General features: G+C 38.5%; 3 protein-coding genes and 1 pseudogene across 3 annotated transcripts; 3 read left to right on the top strand and 1 right to left on the bottom strand.

Moving 5' to 3' along the window:
- Positions 1 to 497: 497 nt before the first annotated feature.
- LOC147504427 (heat shock protein 90-3 pseudogene) lies at positions 498 to 1,336 on the top strand (annotated as a pseudogene).
- A 3,966-nt stretch (positions 1,337 to 5,302) lies between these two features.
- Positions 5,303 to 6,242, bottom strand: LOC147504428 (uncharacterized). Its single transcript, XM_086605212.1, has 2 exons — positions 5,786 to 6,242; positions 5,303 to 5,703 (listed from the first exon to the last, which is right to left on the bottom strand). Exons 1-2 carry the CDS (start codon positions 6,240 to 6,242, stop codon positions 5,303 to 5,305), a joined length of 858 nt encoding a protein of 285 aa, XP_086461338.1.
- A 4,946-nt stretch (positions 6,243 to 11,188) lies between these two features.
- On the top strand, positions 11,189 to 12,180 carry LOC147504429 (uncharacterized). The gene is made up of 3 exons (XM_086605213.1): positions 11,189 to 11,532; positions 11,667 to 11,907; positions 11,992 to 12,180. Exons 1-3 carry the CDS (start codon positions 11,189 to 11,191, stop codon positions 12,178 to 12,180), a joined length of 774 nt encoding a protein of 257 aa, XP_086461339.1.
- A 19-nt stretch (positions 12,181 to 12,199) lies between these two features.
- Positions 12,200 to 12,679, top strand: LOC147504430 (uncharacterized). The gene has a single exon (XM_086605214.1). It carries the CDS (start codon positions 12,200 to 12,202, stop codon positions 12,677 to 12,679), a length of 480 nt encoding a protein of 159 aa, XP_086461340.1.
- The last annotated feature ends 7,588 nt before the right edge of the window (positions 12,680 to 20,267 follow it).

Consider the following 20,267-nt stretch of genomic DNA (forward strand, 5'->3'; position numbering starts at 1 on the left):
TCAAAACCCCGTTGGGTAATTCTTCCCCAGCCCCTTCCGTTAAGGGTGTTAACCGGCTTCTCTCCTTTCAGTCGAGCCTCTCCTCGATTCATTTTAGTAAATAGCGGAACCAAGAAAACTGGAAACAAGCTTTTTCTTTCAATAGCCGGCCAAATGACTACAAGATCATCGGTCTACTCTACCTCAATTCACCATAACCTTTATGTGAGATAAGGGTCTGTGGTGGTTGGTGAGTACGTAGTTGTATATGCTTGATTGATGTGTAAGTACGTAGGACTAAAAGATAATTGTGTGGATGGTGTGGTGTTGTTTTTTGGCTTTTGAAGGAAGTAATATACATACTTAGCGAATAGCGTGTCAGAGAACTCAAGAAAGAATGGTTTGCAGTGGCCTAGGACTTTTTTTTTGATAATTGGCGGTTGGGTATATTTTGCACCATTCTAGAAATATTAATTGGAACCATACAAACTTTGGAACTTTGGAACCATACAAACTCAGGTATCACTCGACCAAGAGTGGTGATGAGTTGACTAGTTTGAAGGATTATGTGACTAGGATGAAGGAAGGCCAGAATGACATCTATTACATCACTGGTGAAAGCAAGAAGGCTGTGGAGAACTCTCCTTTCCTTGAGAAGCTCAAGAAGAAGGGTATTGAGGTCTTGTACATGGTTGATGCTATTGATGAGTATGTTGTGGGTCAGTTGAAGGAATTTGAAGGCAAAAAGCTTGTCTCTGCCACAAAGGAGGGTCTGAAGCTAGATGAGAGTGAGGACGAAAAAGAAGAAAGAGGAACCGAAGGAAAAGTTTGAGGGTCTCTACAAGGTGATCAAGGATGTTCTAGGTGACAAGGTCGAGAAGGTGATTGTCTCTCGACCGTGTTGTGGATTCTCCCCGCTGTTTGGTCATTGGTGAGTATGGTCGACAGCCTAACATGGAGAGGATCATGAAGGCTCGAGCACTCGAGGGATTCAAGCATGGCTGGCTACATGTCTAGTAAGAAGACCATGGAGATCAACCCCGAAAACTATATCATGGAAGAGCCGAGGAAGAGGGTCGATGCTGATAAGAATGACAAGTCGCTTAAAGATTTGGTTCATTCTTTGTTTGAAACTGCCCTCTCACTTCGGGGTTCGGTCTTGATGAGCCCAATACTTTCGCAACCGGATTCACAGGGATGCTTAAGTTGGGTCCGAGCATTGACGAGGACAAATGGCCGATGTTGAAGTCGACAATCGACATGCCACCATTGGAGGATGTTGATGCCGAGGGAAGCAAGATGGAGGAAGTTGATTAAGTCTTCACCTATCTCATTCTTGTACTTGACATTTAGTATTTTTTGGATATTTGGTAGTTTTCTTTCTTTCTGTTGGAGTGTTGAAACAATAATCTCAATGTCAGTGATTTTGGATGGTCTGCTTAGTGAAAAAAAAAAAAAAAAACTTTGGAAGCTAGTTTCATAGTTAGTCAACACAAGTTCTTAGCGAGTTTTTCTCGAAATGACTAAATAGAATATTGGTTATTAGTTATTAGTTGTGTGGAATTGAAAATCATTTTTAAGCATATATTTTGTCACTTAAACTCTACTTGCCATTTCTTGGTGCCCTCATATATAACTAATTTTCTTTTTTGGAATTGCAGAATGGTTCAACTTCGTGAGTACTTTGCAAAGATGGATTGTTGGGGTTGAAAAGGATCAAAGACGATCATAAATGCAATACTTATCCCCAGAATTTTGAATGATATATTTTTTTTTGCAAGCTTAGGAAGGATATGTGATTATTTTAAACATACTAGCGAGGCTATGTGGAAATTATTTTGGATATTGTGACACTTTTCTACATTTGGAGCTTATGAAATTAAATATTTTGTTAGTTAAATGTTTTTGAGTGTGTAAAGTTTTCTTTAGGCCCTGTATGAAAATTGTAAATTAGGAAATCATATCCGAGAAAAGATCTCTCCAACATATGCAAATGGTTGCAAATATAAAGTGTAATTGCTACGCTTTTGAAAAGTGTTGTAAATACATAACTCATTTTACATGCAAATGGTCCTTTTACAACCCTTACAAGCGCTAATAATATATCTAAAGAATAATATCAGCCGTATGCAAAAGTACAAAAATAGTTCTTCACCAACGGTACTAAAGCGTAGCAAATAGGAACCCATCACCAACGCTTGTAAACCGTAGCCAAAATAGACAATCAACAATGGTTACGAAAACGTTGCAGATATGGAACCTTTTGCAACCCTTAAAAGCGTCGGGAAAAATTAATTAATACAAATCATCAAAATAAGAAAAGAAAATAATCAGCGACGCTTTTATTACATTAGCAACGCTTCAATACGTAGTTGAAGCATATTCTTTTTGCTACGCTTTTATTCGTCGTTGGTTATCATCTGCGTCGGCATCAATTGCAACTACACATCGACGCTTTATAAACCGTTGCTAATAAGATTTTGCAACGCTTTGGGTTTCTATTGCTACGCTTATGAATGTCGCAAAAAGACTCATTTGTTGTAGTGAATGCAAAACACTTGATTGATGGAATTAACGCATCTACAAGCGAGTTTTCAATAGAATGAATGCAAAATACTTGATTAAATGCATCGATGTGTGAGCTTGTATTAGAAGAATGCAAAACGTGGAGTCTTTGTCTTGCAAATGGTTGAGTCCTTGGTCCTTGAAGCCTTTGAGTGTTTCCTGAATTGTTGAATTTTTGGACCCTTTAGTTGTCTTTGAACTTTAACCGTTTGCATTGACTTTGAATGTTGACTTTGAGTTGTGACTTCTCAACAGTTTTTCTCAGTTGTCCCATAAGGTCCCTTTTAGGCTTTTTTTTGCTCTAGATCACGTCATTTGAGGTATTTGGTCTAGAAGATGCTTGTATCCTGAAAAAGCGATAAAAACATGAGTTTTGTACATTATTGATTATATAATTTGACATAATTGAAGCATTACAAGAGGATAAAAATGCATATTTTGGATATGATCAATTAGAATGAATGCAAAACACTTAATTAAATGCATCTACTAGTGAACTTGCATTGGAATGAATGCAAAACACTTGATTGATTGAATTAACTTATCTACAAGCGAGATTGTATTAGAATGAATGCAAAACACTTGATTGAATGCATCTATGTGTGAACTTGCATTAGAATGAATTAAAAACACTTGATTGAATGCATCTACGTGCAAGATTGCATTAGAATGAATGCAAAAAACTTGATTGATTGAATGAACACGTCTTAAAGCGAGCTTGCAATAGAATGAATGGAAAATACTTGACTGAATGCATCTGCGTTTGAGCTTGCATTAGAATGAATGCAAAACACTTGATTGAATACATCTACGTGTGAGCTCGCATTAGAATGAATGCAAAACACTTGATTGATGGAATTAATGCATCTACAAGCGAGCTTACAATAGAATGAATGCAAAACACTTGATTAAATGTATCGATGTGTGAGCTTGTATTAGAATAATGCAAAACATGGAGTCTTTGTTTTGCAAAAGGTTGAGTCCTTGGTCCTTGAAGCCTTGGAGTGTTTCCTGAACTGTTGAATTTTTGGACCCTTGAGTTGTTTTTGAACTTTAACCGTTGGCTTTGACTTTGACTGGTGACTTTTCAGCAGTTTTTCTCAGTTGTCCCATAAGGTCCCTTTTAGGCTCTTTTTGGCTCTAGATCATGTCATTTGAGGTATTTGGTCCAGAATAGGATTGTGTCATGAAAAAGCGATAAAAACATGAGTTTTGTACCTTATTGATTATATAATTTGACACAATTGAAGTATTACAAGAGGATAAAAACGTATATTTTTTCTCTGATCAATTAGAATGAATGCAAAACACTTGATTGAATGAATGAATGCAAAACACTTGATTGAATGCATCTACTAGTGAACTTGCATTAGAATGAATGCAAAACACTTGATTGATTGAATTAACTCATCAACAAGCGAGATTTTTTTTTTTTTTGATGGGTAAGCGGGGTTTTTTAATTAAGAGGTCCCCTACCCCTTCCTCATAGAGGATAAAAAAGTTGAGTCATTACAATCTTAGATACTGCTTACCACTAGCATCTTCAAATATAATTTTTTTTACATCCTCAGAAAAAGAACTAGGAATTAAATCTATGTATCTACTATTCGGGATGTTATGGGCCAAAGCATCGGCTAGCCTTGTTGGTTTCCACTGAACATGAGTAATATTGAAGTGCTCCAGCTCTTCCTTCATAGCTTGTATCCGTCGAATCAGTTTCTCTGCCACCCATGGATGCTTATTTCTTCTGTTCAAGAAAGATATGACATTGGTAGAATCTATTTGAACCTCGAGTTGTTTGATGCCAAGCCTTAGTGCCATTTGCAATCCTTGCTCGACTGCCTACAGCTCAATCAGCGGAATGCTCTTGTATTCTGGACTGCCATGGCTTGCAGGTGTAACTACACCATTCCCATCTCTTACCACTGTTGCCCATCCCCCTTCTGCTCCTTGTCAGGTCCCGTCAGTATTCAAGTTAAACACGTTCATTTCTGCTCTCCCCCATTTGCATAACAGCTTTCTATCAATTTTGATTCCCACGTTCATATTCCACGTTTCCATGAACTGGTGAGTCTCAGGACACTGTGCCATCACGATATTCATGCCCATTAGCTTAGTTCTTGCTGTGCTAAACACTTCCTCAAACACCTGATTCGCATCAGCACTTTTGTTCTTGAAGATACGGTCATTTCTAGCCTTCCAGATCATATACATGAAACCATTCCACACAATACGAATTCCATCATTAATATACCCTTTGCCTCTTGTAATTTTTTCCACCCAATCCACCTCTCCTTCCCAAGTCAGTTCAATATTTCTATTGAATTCCATTCTCTGAATAAGAAGTTTCCATACCTTTTTTGCGAAATTGCAGTGATGGAATAGGTCTTTGCTGCTTTTTCGGTCTCTTTCCAAAGATAACAACACACACGATCGCTTGTATCTTCTTCCACTCCCTTAGTTTCTTCAGTGTCTTCAGAGCGCCAGACATAGCCATCCATGAGATAAAAGAGTGGCACGGTATTCTATTTGAATACCACACTATTTTGGCCCACTTCACTTTCTGTTTTATACCTCTTAAGCTTTCGTATGTTTCTTTTATGCTGTACTCTCCATGGTTGGACGAAGTCCAGACCACTTTCTCTCCTTGCCCCATAATCTCTACTTCCTCCATCTCCTGTATAAAATCGCTAAAGTGCACCTTGATTCTCTGTGGTATACTCCATCTCCCTGCTTCTATGTAGTCAGCAACCTTGTTCTATATATGACAAGTACTATCATATAACAAAGCCTGTGGAAATTTCGACCTCAGAATTCTAGTAGGATACCAGGGATCATTCCAGAAACTTGTTTCCTTCCCATCACCAATTTGGTGAGTGACAATCTCAGCTGCCTCTGTTATGGCTTTAAGAATGTTTCGCCAGCTCCATGAACAGTCTTGTGGAATCTTTATCACCCAGAAGCTCTTGTCTTTAATCTTGTTCCTGTATATCCATGTAACCCATAGGTTCTCTGCCTTTGTAACAATCTTCCATATGTGTCGCATTGTAGCCGCTTTATTAACCTTTTCCAAGTCCCTAATCCCTAGTCCTCCTTCTTCATACGGAAAACATGCAGCTTCCCACCCTATTAAGGCATGTGACTGTGTACAATCTGGCCCTGTCCATAAAAAATTCTGGCATAATCTATTGATATCCTCGAAAGTTTTCTGGGGGATTTTGAATGAGGCCATCCAGTATACACTCAGGTTGTTTAACACTGCTTTGATAAGTCAGAACCTTCCCCGCATAAGAAAGTAGCTTTCCCTTCCAGCTTTGGATTCTCTTCGCCACCTTTTGTACCAACGGGCTACAATCCACTGATCTTAGCCTCGTAGTAATCAAGGGCAATCCCAGATATCTCACTGGCAACACACCTCTTTCAAAATGCAGCACTTGCTCTATCTCTGAACTTGTGTCATCATCCACTCCTGCAAAGAATATATTACTCTTCTGTTGGTTCACCTCTAGTCCTGCCGCCATTTTGAATTTCTCCAGTGATTGCTTAAGAGTATTAGCACTTTGTATATCCCCATACATAAATGCCATTAAATCATCAGCAAAAGACAAGTGGGTTATAAGAGGGTCTATACACTTTTGATGTAGTCTATACATACCACTCCTTACACTCTGATGCATAATATCAGTGAAGAGATCCATCACCATAACAAAGAGATAAGGTGAAATAGGATCACCCTGCCTTATCCCCCTTACGCCTCACGAAGTAACCATAAGATGTTCCATTAATCATGATAGAATACTGAAGCCGTCTCCACACACGCTTTAACCCATGTAATGAACCTAGTTGGTATACCCACTTTTGCATTGCAAATTCCACCGCTTCCCACCTCACTGAATCATAAGCCTTTTTCAAGTCTATTTTAACCGACATCTAGGTGGGTGTTGATCCCTGTGGTAATTATGCATAATCTCATGTGATAGCAAAATATTATCTTGTATACTCCTTCCGAAATGAACGGTGATTGGTTAGAGTTAACCACTTTTGGCATGAAATATTTCAATCTTTTCGTCATGACCTTTGTTATGCATTTATACATCACTCCACAACATGCAATAGGTCTATAATCCCCAACGAAGTAGGTATAAGCACTTTAGGAATAAGAGTAATACATGTCGAATTTACCTCCTTAAGCATCCGATTAAACCGGAAAAAGTTCTTTGTCGCTCTTATAAAAGTCTTAAGCCAATAATTTTCCAAGTACATTTATAAAAGAAAGATGAGAAACCATCACCCCGGAACTTTTTCATTATCAATATCAGCTAGAGCCTCTATGATTTCATCTCTTGTCACTTCCTGCTGTAATCTATCCCATTCTAACATGTCTAGCTGTTGTCGAGGCTCCATCTCTTGAAACACAGAGAAATCCACTTGCGGCATGTTACTAGGGCTGTATAGAGCTTCATAGAAGGCCACACACTCATCTCCTATAGCTTTTGAGTCTTGTATAACATTTCCAGCCGCATCTTTCAAGCATGATATCTTGTTTACCACCCGTCGTGCTTGCATAGACTTAAAAAAGTATTTGGTGTTATTATCTCCCACGACTATCACCTGATCCCTCGATTTTTGTCGAAACATGTCTTCCTCAGTGTTAATGGCTTGTACATGCGCTGTAATTGCTTCCCTTTCTTTTCTGATAAGAGTGCGATCCATGGGCAGAGCTTGCAATTGCGTTTGTACTTGATCCATAGACCATTTTGTTTCACATTCCAACTCTATTTATCACATTTCCAACTCGTTCTCTATTCCACTGTATTAGTGCCGCCTTTGTCAACCTTAGCTTCTTCATGAATGCATACATTGGATTCCCAACAGCTGCACTCTTCCACATCTCCCCTACTACATCCATGAACCCCTTTTCGATTACCAAATTGAAAAACTTAAAAGCTTTATGCTCACCTTGATTTCTCTCGAGCTATTAATGTTACTATCATGGCTTTTAGTGATCGAAACTGCTCCCGAAGTTCCTAAAGTCACCTCATGATCCCCATAAGCTCCTACCCATTCTCAGATTGGCCATCACTTTCGATCCAATTTGCAACTCACTCTCACTTCTTGCTTATTACTCCAAGTTAAAAATTCCCTTTACTTTTTATATCAACCAAACCCGCGCCATTAACACAATCTAAAAGGTCTGCATAATGATACAATCTCACCTCTGTTCCACCTATCTTCTCTTGGGAAGTTAATATCAATTAAAATCCCCCCAAAATGATCCATGGTTTCTTTATAATGCAAGAAAGATAATACTCCTACATAGTTGCCTTCTTGTACCCATATCGTTATTTCCATACACAAATGATACCACAAACTCCTCAATTTAACGTTATTGTTTCCACTTCCATCATCCACAAATATAATTTTTTTATATCATGAATCTTGCTTCATGTAGTCTTTTTTTTCAACAGTTTTGCCCCACACTCTCAGATTCCAACAGAACCAAATATTGCCCATATCAGCTCCATTGTTGTTCCCTTCCATTCTCCACTCTGTAAAAGTCTTATTGAAAATTCTATCTCGATTCTTCTTTCCTCGCTTAACTCTAGTCTCGACAAGTCCCATCACACTTATTTCATACTTTCTTATCATTTCTCTGATTTCAACTTGCTTAAAAGCTTGGTTGAATCCCCGAATATTCCAACATGATATATTTATCATTTACGTTTGTTTGGACAGACCAAGAGGCTAGGTTTAGCCCCCTCTTTGCTGCTATTATTCTGCGATATTCTTTCTACTTGTTTTTGCCCTTTTCCCCCTTCCTTTCTCTGTTTTAACATTGCACTGTTTCCGCGCTTGTCCGAGAGATGCTTGAACCGGTTATCCCCATGGCCTGCTAACTGAATTCTTCTAGCTTCTGCCCCCATTGGTTTACCTTTTGTCCCCATATTCAGTTCTTTCTCTTTCATTAAATTTTTTGTATTATCTTCTGGTTTCTCACTTCTTACATCTTGCATTGTCGCATTCTTATCTATATTCCCATCCTGTACCAATACTTGCTGGCCATTTCCTTCAATCTGTGACTCTATGTTTTTTACCCATGTTCTTTATTTCGTATCTCTTTCTCATCATCAGTCTTTTCTTCTACTTCTTCATTTCCCCTTGATGATCCTTCTCCATTCAAGTAACTCCTTTTACACCGATGTCTCTTACTTGGTGTCTCCCACCCTTCTTCATCTATCTTCTGTATTTCTTGAACCTCAGTGTCTACTGCCTTTCCTTTCAGTTTTATTTCTTGTTGTAGTTTCTCAGTTTGCTTAGCTTCCACATCTGTAATCGGCTTGTTCTGTTTCTGAAGCCAAACCTTATTTGCACTATCTTTCTCCCCTTTCACCTTAGGGCAGTTTTAGTCATGGTGTCCAAACACTTCACAGCCCATACACCTCTGTGGCTTCCAATTATATTCAAACGAGACTTTGTACACTCTCTTCTGGTCCAAAATCACCGGTATCTCAGCTGGGTAGGCACACTTTGCATCTATCTCGACACAAAGCCTTGCATACGATGTGCGAGACATGTTTTGTGTTAGTCGGTCAGTGAACATAGGGATTCCGCTAGCACTCCCGACTTGGCCAAAGCCTTGCTTATTCCACATTTCCATCGGCTGTCCTTTAATCACAACCCATATAGGAATCGTCTTTAGTTCTCGTGTTTCTGCCTCGACGAATAGTATCCAAGGTCTCACAACAAACAACTGGCTGGCTATATGGAATGATCCCGCATCTAGTGCTGCCATCCTCTCATCATCATTCATAAACTTGAAAGTAAACATAGTTTCTCCATAGGGCTTCATGACAAAGTTCTTAGTTCTCCACGTGCGACTCACTACATCCTTTACAAAATTGTAGTTAAGTCTCTTTCCAACGAAGGATCCAACAATAATTTTTTTCGAACTTTTTCCAAATCACCAAATTGAGAGCTGTTGACATGGACTACAGCCTTGCCATTGACAATCACAGGGGGAATGTATGTTAGTTTGTCTGTTCCCACTGACTTCCCACCAATCATCTCTTCCCACGTACTCTTCATAGTGTTATGTGCTTCTGTACCTTTTGTGATTTCAGCTCCTACTAAAGTGGTTTTTTCGATGTCGTATTTCCCACTCTTAGCCCCCTCGCGGGCTCTTTGAAGTATGTTTCCACTGCTAGTTGCAGCTTCGTGGATGTATCTTTAGTTCCTTGTGCCTTTCTCTCAGATATCTTCTTTTCTGTTTCTTCATTGTTTTGAATCGCAGCCATCGACTCTTTTTTGATCTCAAGCCCTTCCCGATAATGTACCTCTTTCATCTCAGTCAGATCCGAAATGATCGGTTCCACTTCCTTTCCATTCTTTTCTCCCATATCTCTTGATAATTTCCTGAAGGTGAACTCTCCATCTTCTTCCAACCCGTAACTCTTGTTTCTGCTGGTTTTATGGGTTGCTCCTCTCTGTTACTTGCAGTTGTGGTTCCATCTTTTGCTTTTAGTGCCTCTGCAGCATGAGCCTTGAGAAAACCCCTTGCTTCCATTTTCTGTAATGCCAGCGCTGCTTCTACATTAGATTCAAACTGGCTACGTTCTTGGACATCTTCTCCAGGCAATGGTCCCTCTACATCCAGCCTTCTCCTAAGCTTCTCTAGAGAACCGGCTCCATATTTCTTTAATAAGGCAGACCTAAGAAGTTCTATATCACAATCCTCATCTGATGATTCAAGCTCTGGATCAGCATCATCATTGTTATCTCCTTCCCTAGTTGGTGTGCTAGGGTTTTCTATCTCTAAAAAAACCTAAACCGTGTGTTTTTTTCATGTTTTTGGTGATTTTTTTTGTAAAAAGACCTAACTACCCCTAAGGATATAAATCACCCCTTAGAAGTCCCCATTAACAAACTCTCAACCTCATACTCTCTTGTTTCCAACAAGCGAGATTGTATTAGAATGAATGCAAAACACTTGATTGAATGCATCTATGTGTGAACTTGCATTAGAACGAATTAAAAACACTTGATTGAATGCCCCACGTGCAAGATTGCATTAGAATGAATGCAAAAAACTTGATTGATTGAATGAACGCGTCTTAAAGCGAGCTTGCAATATGGTGATCTTGGTACAGCTCAAAGTTTGGCTTCAAATTTTGTGCTCTTCAAGAAGTGTTCTGGGTTGGAAGTCAATTTGCAAAAGAGCCAAGTGTTCTTTGCTGGTTTAGATGATGCCACATCTGAGGATATCCAAACTATTCTAAACTACCCAAGGGGTGACCTGCCAGTGAAGTAATTGGGATTGCCTTTGATCACTACTAAGCTAGCATATACAGATTGCTTACCTTTAGTGGACAAGGCTACAAGGAGAATTCAAAGTTGGAGGAGCAACTTCTTATCATATGCAGGTAGATTACAATTGCTTAAGTCTGTTTTGAATAACTTAAGCATTTATTGGATCTCTTCATTTGTATTGCCACAAAGTATTATTCATGGGCTTAATAAGTTGTTTAGAAACTTTCTTTGGAAAGGGACTGATTGTACAACTTCACATGCTTTGATTGGATGGGAGGATATTTGCTTTCCATATGATGAAGGGGGATTGGGAATTAGAAATGTGGCTACACTTGGTATGGCAGCAAACTTGAAGCATGTATGGCATATAGTGAGTAATAAAGAAACCTTATGGGTACAATGGGTGCAAAAGAACTTGATAAGGAGGAGGAATTTTTGGGATATCAAAATCCCAAATGATTGTTCTTGGAGTTGGAGAAATATTCTTAAAGGGAGGAAACATGTTGCTGATTTTGTTACTCCCCAGATTGGAGATGGAAGTGCTACAAAGCTATGGTATGATCCTTGGCATCCGTTAGGCATTCTAAAGGATTATTTCCCACAAGCTTTGTTTTATGATTCTACTGCAAATTTAAATACTTATGTTGCTAGACTTATTGAGAATAGAGCATGGAGGAAGGAGTAAGTATAGGGGAAGATAAAGTGGTATGGACAACCTCTATTTATGGGGAGTTTGAACTGAAACAAACTGATGAAGCCATGAGAAGGAAGATTCAATCAGTGAATTGGCATCATTTGATTTGGTTTGCAAATAGGATACCAAGACACTCCTTTATAGGATGGATGGTTATGAAGCAGGGCTTGAAAACACTAGAAAAGTTGGAGCATTGGAAGAAAGTGGATTCTAATACATGTGTACTTTGTTGGCATGGTATTGAGAATGAGGCACATCTGTTTTTTGAGTGTGTGTATGCTACATATGTTTGGCTGACTCTTCTAGGAAGAATGGGGTACAATAGAGGCAGAGAAATGACATGGGAGGCAGAAATGGATTGGGTATTAGAGAAGTGTAAAGGAAAGGGGTGCAAACAAGATGCACTCAAACTTACTACTAATGCCTTTTTCTATTATATTTGGCAGGAAAGAAATGCAAGGATATTCAATAACACTCATAGAATTGCTCACCAATTGGTGGATCTAATTCTAAGAGATGTGAAGATCAAAATGCATTCTTTGAAACTAAAGATGGAACCAGGGTATGACTTGAACATATTTGAAAAGATATGGCATGTGAAGGTGCAACCACAGGTGAAGCAAATAAAGCATTGAAAAATGAGAGAGGGCTGATATGGGCACTCTCAAAATGAATTCAGATGGGACCTTACAAGGAACATTAGGTGGATGGGCATCAGTCATCCAAGACAATGAAGGACAGGTTGTAGCAGCTGCACAAGGAAGATCAAAACTTCAATCCATTCCTCTAATAGAACTTCAAGGACTACAGCAAGGATTGAGGTTGATAGAGCTTTATAACATTAGAAGAGTTCAAGCACAAACAGACTCTACTAATGTTGTATCATTCCTTAGCAAGAAGGAAAGACACCCATGGGAAGCAAAGAAGATTATGGAGGACATATTCAGCAGGATAGCAAGATTAAAGGCATTCACTATTAAGCATATTTATAGGGAATGTAATAGATTAGCAGATGCACTAGCTTCTAATGTGCCTAATGTTAGTTTTATTGAAATCATACCGAGTTCATTCTCAGAAGATGTAAAGAAAATTGTTTATGAGGATGACACAGGGAAGATTTATATAAGACAATGATGTACTAACTCACTTTTATTATTAATGAAAAGGGGTAGGGGACCTCTATAACAACCTCGCTTGCTGATAAAAAAAAAAAAAAAAAAAAAATTGCAATAGAATGAATGCAAAACACTTGACTGAATGCATATATGTTTGAGCTTGCATTAGAATGAATGCAAAACACTTGATTGAATACATCTTACATGTGAGCTTGCATTAATATGAATGCAAAACATTGAGTCCTTGTCTTGTAAAGGGTTGAGTTGAATCTTTGGTCTTTGAAGCCTTGTAGTGTTTCCTGAGCTTTTGAGTTTTTGGACCCCTAAGTTGACTTTAACTTTTGACTTTCACCTTTGGTTATTGACTTTAACCATTGTCTTTTTGGCACTTTTTCTCAGTTGTCCCATAAGGTCCCTTTTAGTCTCCTTTGGGCTCTAGATCACGTCATTTGAGGTTTGGTCCAAAATAGGCTTCTATCCTAAAAAACGATAAGAATATGAGTTTTGTACATTATTGATTATATAATTTTACATAATTGAAGCACTACAAAAGGATAAAAATGCATGTTTGAGAACTGATCAATTAGAATGAATGCAAAACACTTGATTGAATGTATTTACTTGTGAACTTGCTGATTAAAAAAAAAAAAAAAAAAAAAAAAAAAAAAAAAAAAACAACTAGCATTAGAATGAATGCAAAACACTTTATTGATGGAATTAATGCATCTACATGCGAGCTTACAATAGAATGAATGCAAAACATTTTTTTTTTATTGGAAAGCAGGGTTTTTGAGAGGTCCCTTACCCCTATATTATTGATAAAAAAATAAAATAAAGTGGAATCTAGTTCCAGTTACATTCTCTCACATATTCCTTTCCTGCAGCATCGTTAAATATTATTTTTTTTAACATCATCTGCAAAGGAACTAGGAATCAACTCAATACAACTGACTGCAGGTATATTAGTAGCTAGTGCATCTGCTAGTCTATTGGTCTCTCTAAATACATGTACAATTGAAAAAACTTCGAAATCAGCTTCCAATCTTCTAATGTTAGCCATCAAAAAATGCGCTTCCCATGGATAGACCTTTTTCTGAACAAAAGCTACCACACATTTAGAATCTGTTTGGGCCCTTATTCGTCGGATGTTGTGGGCCTTGGCTAGTCTGAGCCCTTGTTCCAAGCCTTGCAATTCTGTGAGGTCGATGCTGTCATAGTCCGACTTCCCTTGCGCAGCAGCTACAACTAAACCATCTTCATTTCTAATAGCAGCAACCCACCCCGCCTCATTATTTTGCTTCGTCCCATCAGTATTCAAGTTTTGAATACCAATTGGCGCTCTCTCCCATTTACATTTAACATTCTTTTTTCTATTTTCTTCCACTCCCATGTTCCATAGCTCCCTAAATCTCTGCATCTCAGGCCCTCTATCCATCTTTAAATGTAGCAATATTAACTTGGTTCGCACATCTTTTGCAACCAGCTTAACTACAGTAGCAGCTATCTAATATTTGTTATTGAAAATTCTCCCATTCCTCTCCTTCCAGAGCCAATAATAAAACCCAGTGAAGAGGAGTTGCAGTGCATCTTGGTATCCTCCCTTACCTCTGCTCTCTGTAACAACCCATGTCACCTCCTCTTGCCAGCTTGCTGCCCTTGTTCGTGCATAGCCACCATGCCTAAGAAACTCTGCCCACACATACTGGCCATAACAACACTCATAGAAGAGATGGCTCTCTGTTTCAGATTCTCGCCAGCACAGAACGAACAAATCATCTCGTACCACTTTCATTTCCTTCATTTTCGTGAGTGTTTTCATCCCTTCCTTCAATGCCATCCACACAATAAATGAATGTCTTGGAATACGGTTAGTAAACCAAATGATATTATGCCAATTCACTGGGATTTTGATGTTGCGGACACTATCATATGTCTCTCTCTGTGTGTATTCCCCTGTATGTGACGGTGCCCAAATCAACTTGTCTCTCTCCCCCGATATCTGCACCTCACACAACCTGTCTGATATAATGCCCGAGAGATGAGTCCTGATGTGATTTGGTACTCTCCATTGGCCATTTTCAATCAGAGACGCCACTGTTGACTCCATGTTACAATCAGACCTATATCGTAGTGCTTGTGGGAACAAATCAGTTAGTATTCCAGTTGGGTGCTAGGGGTCCAGCCAGAACCTAGTATCAGTTCCATTGCCTATCAGGTGCAATGCTAAGTTCCCCGCATCCTTTCGCAGCTTCAGTATGTTTCTCCAGCTCCAAGAACAGTCCTATGGTATCTTGATTTGCCATAAGTTCCTTCCCCTTATAAGATTCCTCTGCACCCATTTAACCCACAAGTTGTCTTTGCCGCTCACAATGTTCCAAATGTGCTTCATGTTCGCAGCTTGATTTGCTTTGGCCATATCGCGTATCGCCAACCCTCCTTCATCATATGGATAGCATATCTCCTCCCACCCTATCAGGGCATGTGACAATGAGCAATCAGTGCCATTCCCGAGGAAGTTCCGGCAAATTCTGTTTAGCTCCTCAATTGTTTTCTGTGGAATGATAAAGGACGAGAACCAGTACACACTCAAGCTATTCAGAACTGCCTTAATGAGTTGAACTCTTCCGGTATACGAGAGAAAGGATCATTTCCAGCTTTGTACCCTATCTGTCAACCTGCAAATCAATGGAGCACAGTCTCTGGAAGATAGTCTTGTTGTAATAAGTGATAGTCCTAGATATTTGACAGGCAGAGTGCCTTCTTGAAACTGTAGTCTTTCTTGTACTTCTGTAACAACACTAGATTCCATTCCAGTACAAAATAGTTGGCTTTTGTTCATGTTAACCTCCAACCCTGTACACTTCTTGAATATTAATAAATTCTCTTTCAAGCATATTGCAATACCAATATCTCCATACATAAATGCAATTAGATCATCCGCAAATGCTAAATGGGTTATGATAGGATCATTGCATTTATAATGTAGTTTGAAGCTACCATTTCTCACAAAATGCATCATTATTTCCGCAAATAATTCCATGACAAGCACAAACAGGTAAGGTGACATGGGTTCGCCTTGCCTAATCCCTCTTCTCCCATTAAAATATCCATATGGTGCCCCATTGATCATTATCGAGTAAACAGGTGTCTGCACACATTCTTTCACCCACTGAATGAACCTTCCTGGTACTCCTATTCTTTGCAGCCAAACTCTACCGCCTCCCATCTCACCGAGTCATAGGCCTTCCTCAAATCTATCTTTACAGCACATCTAGCCGGGGGTTTATCTCTGTGGTAGTTATGCAGCAGTTCATGTGACAACAGAATATTATCTTGTATACTTCTCCCCGGAATAAAAGCCGGCTGATTAGGGGCTACCATCATTGCTATAAAATTCTTCATCCTAGCAGTTATAACTTTTGTAATGCATTTATACATGACACTACAACATGCTATAGGTCTATAGTCCCCCAACGACGTGGGATTAGTAATCTTTGGGACTAAAGTAATACAAGTAGCATTGACTTCACCAAGCATCATACCTGACCTGAAGAAGTTTTGTACTGCTTTTGTAAAATCATCGCCAATTAATCTCCATGTGCTCTTGAAAAACAATGATGAGAACCAATCCTTTCCCGGAGCCTTATCACTCCCTATATTCGATAATGCTTCTATTATCTCATCCCTAGTCACCTCCATCTCTAACGCCTCTTTCTGTTCTTGGCTGAGCTGTATTTTCGGTGGCAACTCATCAAACACTGAAAAATACACGTCCTCCATCTGGTGTGGGCTATAGAGTTCTTTGTAAAACTCTACGCATTTCTCTCCGATCACATTCACATCCTTTATAATCGACCCATCCGAGTTAATTAGACATGTTATCTTATTAACACTCTTCCTTGCCTGTGCCGACTTGAAGAAGTATGTGGTATTGCTATCCCCCAACGAGATAGATTGATCTCTCGATTTCTGCCTGTAACACTCCTCCTCTACCTTTCCTGCTTTAACATGGCTAGTTATGGCAATTCGCTCCTTCCTTATCAGTTCCTTGTTTAGAGGCGTTCTCTGTAGTTCTGTCTGTACCCACTCGACTACTTTCTTTGTTTCCTTAACTCTCTCTGTCACATCCCCTATTTTATCCTTATTCCACTCAATTAGTGTTGCCTACGTGAGTTTCAGCCGTTTCATGAATCTGAACATAGGATTTCCAACCACCTGATTTGCCCACGCCCTTTGAACTATCTCCATGAACTCATCTTCCTTTGTCCAGAAATTAAAGAATTTGAATGCCCTCGTCTTGAAGTTTTTCTGGATGATGGAATAGACTATCATTGAGATGTGATCAGACGTAGCCCCTGGGTTCATAAACTATGTCTCCATGTCATTAAACTCTCCGATCCAATCTGAGTTACACAGCACTCTATCCAGCTTGCAGCTAATCCGATTTTCTTGTCGATGATTCCAAGTAAAACAGTTCCCTTTAAACCTCATATCCACTAATGCAGCTGATGTTACACAATTGAGAAACTCCATAAAGTTTGGCGGTCTACTCCCTCCTACTTTCTCCAGCGGCCCTAAAACTGAATTAAAATCCCCCAATACTACCCACGGTTTATGGATAGTGATGGATCGATCCACTATGCTCCTCCACAGCTCTCTTCTCGCCACCATATCAGTTCCAGCATATACAAAAGTTACAATAAAATTTTCATTTGTAACAGTATTCACCTCCAAAGTGATACTCTGTTCTTCCCTTTTCAAAACTATCGCAATTGCACACTTTCGGATTCCAGCACACCCAAATCCTCCCTAGTTCATTATGTACATAGTTGTGTTCCATATTCCACCCTTGACAACAATTCCTCATGACATAGTCCTTATTCTTCTCCTTTACCCTTGTTTCAATCAGCCCCATCATGCCAATATCATGTTTCCGGATTAGTTCTCTCACCTCAACTTGCTTGAACTTCTTGTTGAACCCTCGCATGTTCCAACACCCTAACTGTATCATCATTGAGAGGAGTTGAGCGTAAGTAGGGAAGTAAACCGATTCCCTTCTGTCGATGTTCTTGGTTTCCCCATATCTGGCAATGCAAAACACTTGATTAAATACATCGATGTGTGAGCTTGTATTAGAATAATGCAAAACATGGAGTCTTTGTCTTGCAAAGGGTTGAGTCCTTGGTCCTTGAAGCCGTGGAGTGTTTCTTGAACTGTTGAATTTTTGGACCCTTGAGTTGTCTTTGAACTTTAACCGTTGGCTTTGACTTTGACTAGTGACTTTTCAGCAGTTTTTCTTAGTTGTCCCATAAGGTCCCTTTTAGGCTCTTTTTGGCTCTAGATAACGTCATTTTAGGTATTTGGTCCAGAATAGGCTTGTATCCTGAAAAAGCGATCAAAACATGAGTTTTGTACATTATTGATTATATAATTTGACATAATTGAAGAATTACAAGAGGATAAAAACGTATATTTTTTATCTGATCAATTAGAATGAATGCAAAATATTTGATTGATTGAATGAATGCAAAACACTTGATTGATTGAATTAACTCATCAACAAGCGAGATTATAATAGAATGAATGTAAAACACTTGACTGAATGCATCTATGTGTGAACTTGCATTAGAATGAATTAAAAACACTTGATTGAATGCATCTATGTGCAAGATTGCATTAGAATGAATGGAAACCACTTGATTGATTGAATGAACGCGTATACAAGCGAGCTTCGAATAGAATGAATGCAAAATGCTTGACTGACTAAATGCATCTACATTTGAGCTTGCATTAGAATGAATGCAAAACACTTGATTGAATACATCTACGTGTGAGCTTGCATTAGTATGAATGCAAAACATTGAGTCCTTGTCTTGTAAAGGGTTGAGTTGAGTCTTTGGTTTTTGAAGCCTTGTAGTGTTTCCTGAGCTTTTGAGCTTTTGGACCCCTAATTTGAATTTAACTGTTGACTTTTACCTTTGATTGTTGACTTTAACCGTTGTCTTTTCGGCACTTTTTCTCAGTTGTCCCATAAGGTCCCTTTTAGTCTCATTTTGGCTCTAGATCACGTCATTTGAGGTATTTGGTCAAGAATAGGCTTCTAACCTAAAAAACTGATATGAACATGAGTTTTGTACATTATTGATTATATAATTTTACATAATTGAAGCACTACAAAAGGATAAAAACACATGTTTGAAAACTGATCAATTAGAATGAATGCAAAACACTTGATTGAATGTATTTACTTGTGAACTTGATGATAAAAAAAAAAAAAAAAAAAAAACAACAACAACAACAAGCATTAGAATGAATGCAAAACACTTGATTGATGGAATTAATGCATTTACAAGCGAGCTTACAATAGAATGAATGCAAAACACTTGATTAAATGCATCAATGTGTGAGCTTGTATTAGAATAATGCAAAACGTGGAGTCTTTTTCTTGCAAAGAGTTGAGTCCTTGGTCCTTGAAGCCTTGGAGTGTTTCCTTAATTGTTGAATTTTACGACCATTGAGTTGTCTTTGAACTTTAACCGTTGGCGTTGACTTTGACTGGTGACTTTTCAGCAATTTTTCTCAGTTGTCCCATAGGGTCCCTTTTTGGCTTTTTTTGGCTCTAGATCACATCATTTGAGGTATTTGGTCCAGAATATGCTTGTATCCTGAAAAAGCGATAAAAACATTAGTTTTGTACATTATTGATTATATAATTTGACATAATTGAAGCATCACAATATGATAAAAATGCATATTTTGAATCTGATCAATTAGAATGAATGCAAAACACTTGATTGAATGCAAAATACTTAATTGAATGCATCTACTAGTGAACTTGCATTAAAATGAATGCAAAATACTTGATTGATTGAATTAACTCATCTACAAGTGAGATTGTATTAGAATGAATGCAAAACACTTGATTGAATGCATCTATGTGTGAACTTGCATTAGAATGAATTAGAAACACTTGATTGAATGCATCTACGTGCAAGATTGCATTAGAATGAATGCAAAAAAATTTGATTGATTGAATGAACGCGTCTTAAAGTGAGCTTGCAATTGAATGAATGCAAAACACATGACTGAATGCATCTACGTTTGAGCTTGCATTAGAATGAATGCAAAACACTTGATTGAATACATCTACGTGTGAGCTTGCATTAGTATGAATGCAAAAGATTGAGTCCTTGTCTTGTAAAGGGTTGAGTTGAGTCTTTGGTCTTTGAAGCCTTGTATTGTTTCCTGAGCTTTTGAGTTTTTGGACCCCTAAGTTGACTTTACCTTTTGACTTTTACCTTTGGTTAATGACTTTAACCGTTGTCTTTTTGGCACTTTTTCTCAGTTGTCCCATAAGGTCCCGTTTAGTCTCCTTTTGGCTCTAGATCACGTCATTTGAGGTATTTGGTCCATAATAGGCGTCTATCCTAAAAGGCGATAAGAACATGAGTTTTGTACATTATTGATTATATAATTTTACATAATTGAAGCACTACAAGAGAATAAAAATGCATGTTTGAGAACTGATCAATTAGAATGAATACAAAACACCTGATTGAATGTATTTACTTGTGAGCTTGCTGATAAAAAAAAAACTTGCATTTGAA

The sequence above is a fragment of the Coptis chinensis genome, chromosome 4, assembly GCF_015680905.1.
Source record: "Coptis chinensis isolate HL-2020 chromosome 4, ASM1568090v1, whole genome shotgun sequence".
NCBI lineage: Eukaryota > Viridiplantae > Streptophyta > Magnoliopsida > Ranunculales > Ranunculaceae > Coptis > Coptis chinensis.

Bases quoted from the DNA above. Each gene is read 5' to 3' on its own strand.
- LOC147504428 (XM_086605212.1), bottom strand. From the start codon at position 6,242: ATGGATCTCTTCACTGATATTATGCATCAGAGTGTAAGGAGTGGTATG. The intron at 5,704-5,785 runs GTATACTGGATG...TTTTATGGACAG, and splicing joins CAGTGTTAAACAACCTGAGT to GGCCAGATTGTACACAGTCA.
- LOC147504429 (XM_086605213.1), top strand. From the start codon at position 11,189: ATGGCAGCAAACTTGAAGCATGTATGGCATATAGTGAGTAATAAAGAA. The intron at 11,533-11,666 runs GTAAGTATAGGG...GTTTGCAAATAG, and splicing joins AATAGAGCATGGAGGAAGGA to GATACCAAGACACTCCTTTA. The intron at 11,908-11,991 runs GTATTAGAGAAG...TATATTTGGCAG, and splicing joins GGGAGGCAGAAATGGATTGG to GAAAGAAATGCAAGGATATT.
- LOC147504430 (XM_086605214.1), top strand. From the start codon at position 12,200: ATGGGCACTCTCAAAATGAATTCAGATGGGACCTTACAAGGAACATTA.